The sequence below is a fragment of the Chaetura pelagica genome, unplaced genomic scaffold, assembly GCF_000747805.2.
Source record: "Chaetura pelagica isolate M959 unplaced genomic scaffold, ChaPel_1.0 scaffold67, whole genome shotgun sequence".
In the NCBI taxonomy this organism is placed as follows: Eukaryota; Metazoa; Chordata; class Aves; order Apodiformes; family Apodidae; genus Chaetura; species Chaetura pelagica.
The window spans coordinates 5,759,126-5,765,537 of NW_009954107.1; the positions used below are offsets into that span (position 1 = coordinate 5,759,126).

The following is a 6,412-nucleotide window of genomic DNA, read 5'->3' on the forward strand; positions in this document are numbered from 1 at the left end:
ACTCTTTCAGCTCCTGATTGTTACCACCTCAGGGCATTTCCTAAGCCAGGTATGGTTTGTCTATTTAGTAACCCCACAATAGATCTCTCTCAAGTACTTGCCCAGACATCCCTTGGCTGCATACAAACTCCCAGCAGTGACACTTTGGCAAGAGCCCCATAGCACCATCTACTTCATGAAGAGCCAGCCTTTCATTTGTTTTCATCCTGGCTCATTCAACTTTCATTTAACAGTCCTAGCTCTCATATGGAAGGGACTGTGAGTCAATCCTTATAGTGTACATACATGATTTTGTTAGCCTCCATAATATCCTACATATGCCTGTCTTCCAGGCTGGTAAGTCCTTGCCTACCCAGTCATTCCTTGCATGAAAGCTACCTCAATTACTCTTGCTGCTCCTCTCAGTTTTTTTCAGTTGAAATAAAACCTTCACCATGTGAGGAGAACAGAACAGCACACAGAAATCAGGGTGCAATGGAACCATGAATTCCTGGTATAATGATAACTTCCATTTTGTTCTCTATTCCTCTCCTGCTACATCCCAAAGTTTAACTGCTTTTTAGACTTCAGACAAGTACTTAACTGTCAAGTGCTTAGATCTTTCTACATACCTTAGTGCACTCCCTCTAAGTGGTAACAATTAGCTAAGAGACCATAATTTTATTTGTAAACCTGTTTTTCCTCCCATGAAGATCACTTCTTTTTCTATACAGAATCTCAATAACCATTTAGTAACCAGTCAGTTCTCCTCAGACAGTGCTTGCTCTTACTATCTTCAGTAACTTCGTAGCATCAGAAAACTTGTGATCTCACAACTTACCCCTTTTCCAAGTAATTTATAAACACATTAAACAGCACAGGTTATGCACAACATTCAAGAGAATCCTCCACTGGAGGATCTTTCTTCACTGTGAAAAGTAAACCTTCACTTCTGCCCTTTGTTTTCTTTTACACATCAATTATCCATGCAGGACTCATCCTACAGATGCTTAATTTTCTTACAATCCTTTGATGAGGAACTTTTTTAAAAACTTTGTGAAATCCTAGTGAATTTTACCGATCAGATCACCCTTAGTCACATACTTGTTGAACCCTTCAGCAAGAGGCTGAACACAGAGCAGCTAAGTTAAGTCTGCCCAGGTAGACTGCAGTTACCCAGTAACAGCTGAGCTCTAGCCCTCATCTACTATACCATCTATGACCTTGCCTGGTATGTAAATTAGCAAAATAGTACCCGCACAGAAGATGCTGAAGTGCAGTTCATCCTTGCAATATAACAAAAATATAATTTACATAACAATGAAGGGTCTAATAACAGGGGTGGTGGAAGCCTAGGTCTGTACAGGTATTCTGTAAATAACAGCCGAAGACAGAAGACAGTCTTTCAATGTCCCAGTGCTGAAAAGCACAAGCTCACCACACTCACACACCAAGGAACCCACACAGTAGAGAGTCATTACAAATGCATTGAAAAGAACATCTTGTCTGGAGCAAGTGTTTGCAACCAAAACCGATTTTACTTATAAACACTGTTTTCTTAGTTAATACAATCATGGGGGTTGGAAGGGACCTCTGAAGATCATAAGAGTCCAACCTCCACCTTGCTGCAGCAGGAACACCTAGGGCAGATCACACAAGAATGCATCAAGATGGGTCTTGAAAGTCTCTAGAGAAGGGGACTCCACAATCTCTCTGGGCAGCCTGTTCCAGTGCTCACAGTTCCCTCCTCACAGAAATATTAACCTTTTCTTATTCAACTGACACTTCATGTTCACATTTCACCATGAAGTTCTCAAGTTTACGAAGGTGTTTGAATGATATCCTAACAATGCTGGGCTTTATATAGGTGGAAAATACAAAGATGTGCCAGTTTAAGGCAACTATGCCAATGAGAATTTTCACAAGTCTTTTAAAATGAGCAAGTCCGAAAAAGCATACTGTCGTCTCCTTCTACTTAAAGTATTAAATCTACTGCCCACTTATAGTATTAACACATGAAATAAAGAGCTTTTCAGTTTAAAAAAGTGAAGCAAGTTTTTAAAGTTTATATAAGTTTTGTTCCCCCAACTTGAATTAAGTTTTATTATCTTTCATAAATAAATGTTAGATGTAGTGAAAAAAATATACTTCTGAGAGCGGCCAGTCCATAAACTTTCACAAATACCATTATAATGATTTCTGTATCACTTAAGTCAGTTCTCATAAGAAAGAAGGTAAAAAATTCCAGTGAAGTAAAATTATATTTTTTTTCATTTTAACTGTACCCATTCACAGTAAACTGAGGCCTTTTATCAACATTTCAAATGTATTTTTCATTTCCTGGTCCTTTCCTTTATCCTACTAACCCTGAAGTTATAAGACATACTAAACATTGAAGACTACCACCGAACAAGTGTCATGTTGCCTCTGAAAGGCACTTGTAATTAATGTCTTGATTCATATTTTCACACAGTTCTTCAAATGCCAGTTGCTTACCACATTAAAAAAATAATAAAAAATTATCAGAGGATTTATCTTCCAAGCAGTGAGGAAAAATAAGGAGTGTTATTTTGAAAATGATGTATTTGAGAAAAGACAGCTGTCTTGAAGCACCATCTTTTCCTCAAAAAAATCTGAGCACTATTAATTTATTTTCTGTGACTTGGATTGAAAAAGTGGACTGCAACTGGAAATTGGATTTCCTAATTTAGTAATTTCTACAGTTTCCACAGATCGTGTCAAACACCTTTCAGAAAAAAATAATATTCAAAAGCATGTACTTATACATCAATTAACTGAATTACAAGTCCTAGCCAAATTGCAAATACCCCATAAATCAAAATAAATTAAAGCAGTATTTCAAAAACACTTTTAAAACTACCGTTTTCACAACGCCATTTTCTGCAGCTTCTTCTTCACTTCCAGGTGGAGGTGGAGCACTTAAACAAAAATAAACAGGAAAAGATGAAATTAAGCATTTATGCACATATTATTTCATGCATTATCAGCTAGTGATAAAAAAAGTCTCCCTACTTCACTCCAAAGAGGAGTCAAAGCCCCAGCTACTTTCTGCATTAATAAAAAAAAATAATTACGGCAAACATAACTTTGTATTTGCAGGACAATATTTAGCTATCATAAATCATACTAACTGGATGTTTGTAGATTAGTTGGAAGTAATGAAGCACTACACCTGGATCTTTTTTTCAAATCAAAGTGAAATATTCATATTATGTGAAGGGAGAATAATAGGTTTTGGTGTTGGGTTTTTTTCCCAGCAGACTGACACTTTTCGAAGACCTAATGGGAAAAAAACACTTAAGTACCCCTAGGTAATCTTGCAGTGAATCGAAATTCCCGTATCTGCATTGTGAATTTTTTTTCCACCATATGGAATAGCTACAATTCAATGAGGAATTCAATTGTATCTTAACAGTTGATAGAAAACAGTAAGCAATTTTAAAACTACTGTCAAATCCATGCAAATAAGCTGTCTCACTCGGCTTACTTATTGCTGTTTCTTATGTAGCAATATTTTAATTTCCACAGTTCCATAAACTGTTAGGATGTTGCACCACTGATAGCAAAATAAGCAAGGAGCCATTTAGAAACAATATTCTTTCACTGAAAAGGTATTTCTGAAATGGAGTGAGCAACTGCCAATTTTTATTGAGTAGAATGATTTTCATCTCATCTTCTGTTGGCAAAACACCCACTCATGAGCACTGCACCAAAAATTAATACAGCCCAGGCACAGCCCCAGGATTCAAACTTGAACATTTCACTTCATCACACAGTTTTTATGTATATGAAGAATGCCAAAACTGAGAGGCCAGAGATCAAAACTTTTAACAGGTAAACTGTCACCATACTAGCGGAGTTCCAAACACAACTCGTAAAGATGCATGAGCTACCACTTGTTATGCTTTTTAGCCCATAACCACACATTGAGGCAGCCAAATGCCAAGCAAGACACTACTGAACACAAACAAGTAAAACATCTCTGTTTCTAAAGATCACTTTGGTTGCCATGCAAATAATTTTCTTAAACAACTGCAATAGTGACAGAAGGTGCCAGGCTAAGAAAAGGTAACTAAACACAAAGAATCAATTGACATGGAATGGCTTCCAAATAAAGAACAAATAAATAATTAGAATACTTTGTTCTGGAAAAGAGATTATTCAAGACAAATGCAATAAAAGTGTATAAAACTGTTAAGTATAATGGAAAAAGTGTCAGGTAATAACTCTGTTGCTTATACTAAAAGAACTAATGAGAATCAAATAATTGCATCTAGCAGCTGCCTCAAAACAGTATTGTATGCAGTTAAGTGCTGGAGGTCATTTCTGCTGTATCACACTGTGCCTGTCAAAAGTTGACATCAGTTCAAAATAGCAGCTGAGCAAGCTTAAAGACAAGAAGTCCACAAAGGCCAAGAAAAGTCAAGAGTTCTCATTGAAAAAATCTCTGTTGACTGGAAGCATTTACAGAAAGTAACAATGTCTGCTTTCTTGCATTGGCTCCCCCTTTATTTGTTTAACGTATTTTGACAGTCAACAATTTCCATAGTTTATAAATTGTGAGACTTCATCCTTTCAGTACAAGGGACTGAGTTCCACTTCCAGCCAGTCCTTCCTACCAGTCTCCATCACCTTAACTAAATCTTCAAAAATGCAATTTTGCACTCTCTCATACGGCTCCCCACATACTTTCCAAACTTTTCTAAATTTCCTTCAAATACTCTCTTAATAATAAAAAACCACAAATCCCAAACCCTAAGCAGATGTGTTATGCAACCTGCACATCAAGCTAGCTAGTAATCTTCCACTGCTTCCTTGTATTCCTGCTTTTGTAACTGCATTTTAAACTCCCTGGGAGACAGACTGACTTTTAATTTCTAAATTATCTAGAACAAATTAAATCCTGATCCATTACTAAAGACTGCAAAGCACAATGATTACAGAAACAAAACCAAAACTGTTGGCATTTTGTGAGGGTCTACTGCTGTCATAGAATCATAGGGGTTGGAAAGGACCTCTGAAGATCATTGAGTCCAATCCCCTTGCTACAACAGGAACACCTAGGGCAGATCACACAAGAACATGTCCAGACAGATCTTGAAAGTCTCCAGAGAAAGAGACTCCACAACCTCTCTGGGCAGCCTGTTCCAGTGCTCTGACACCCTCACAGTAAAGAAGTTCTTCCGTAGGTTGAGGTGGAACTTCCTGTATTGTAGCTTGGTGCCATTTCCCTTTACCTGTCTACAGAGTTAAAACTTTCAGTAACTTCCATACTCAAATGTCCCAATTTCACAGGTAAAACCATTTCACAGAAAAGCAAAGACATTCTAGTATACCAAACGTACTACCTTAAGGGAATTTTCAAAGACACCAGCATGTGTTCAGGCACAACTGATGCCTGTGAACTCAGGCTTGTAAAAGTAAATTATACGAGAGCCATTCCATTATGCCTCATACAGTCATACTGCTGTGCTTGGTTCTTACTTGTTTCAGCTGTGCAATCTGAAGGATGAACAAGCAGACACTGTGGCCAAGACTAAATAACCATAGGGAGATAAAACCTGCAAGTAGGTTAGTCCATACTGCACATGCTTAAAAAGAGAGTTCAACTAAAGGACACAGCAGTGACCCCTGAAGACCACCGAAGACCCTCAGAGGCTCAAAGAGCATGTGTAATTAGAATGCAAATATTAAAATTAGTTCCAGGAAACGGAATGACTATGCATAGCTATTCCAGGGAATCTAATGCATATGTTTATGTTGGACAATATAAGCTTTGCTTGTTTCAACTTGTGACATGAATGTTACGACTGTTAGGATTAACAATCCCCTGTATATCCAGCAATGTAACAGACTGCCTGCCTTCTGAAACTTAAAGTGTTAGAGGGTTCTTTCAGCAACCAAATTTTACAGTATCACTACGGACTTTCAAAGAGCTGCAAAGAAGAATGTAATTAATACAATTCTTGTGCAGCCAAACTACAGGACTTAACAGTTGTCAAGATACTCACCTAGCTTTTCCTTCCTCTGGCCTCTCTGCTTCATTTTCATCTACCAGAAGAAAAAAAGAAATACAGTGGTTTAGAATAAAATCTCTTGAATATAAACTGCAACGGGTATCTTGCAGGTTATGAGGCAGCTCTTCAGTTTGAGACATTTTCATACCGTATCAACTGTGAAACTATCTGAGCAAACCCCTGAGCCCTCACAGTGCTCTGTACTGGACTGCTAGGTCCACCAGAGAGGCAGGGTTTCGTTTACAGGTTGTATTATTATTTGAATACGAAGTCCCTAAAGTCGTAAAGAAAGTTTATGCATAGAAGGTTAAGGCTACTTTAGTACTTCAAAGCTGAGAGCCGGGGCAGGGGCTACTGGGGAGAGACTCGGCCGCCCCAGCCACGCGTGTGGGGCC

At 38.0% G+C, this 6,412-nt stretch overlaps 1 protein-coding gene across 1 annotated transcript in view; it reads right to left on the bottom strand.

The window, feature by feature from the left end:
- Positions 1-6,046, bottom strand: part of FIP1L1 (factor interacting with PAPOLA and CPSF1) — a gene marked incomplete at its 5' end in the record, with an annotated part of 40,588 nt that extends 34,542 nt beyond the window's left edge. The window contains 2 exon segments of the mRNA XM_010002501.1: positions 2,861-2,918; positions 6,012-6,046. Coding sequence (XP_010000803.1) covers positions 2,861-2,918; positions 6,012-6,046 — 93 coding nt within the window.
- Between the last annotated feature and the right edge of the window lie 366 nt (positions 6,047-6,412).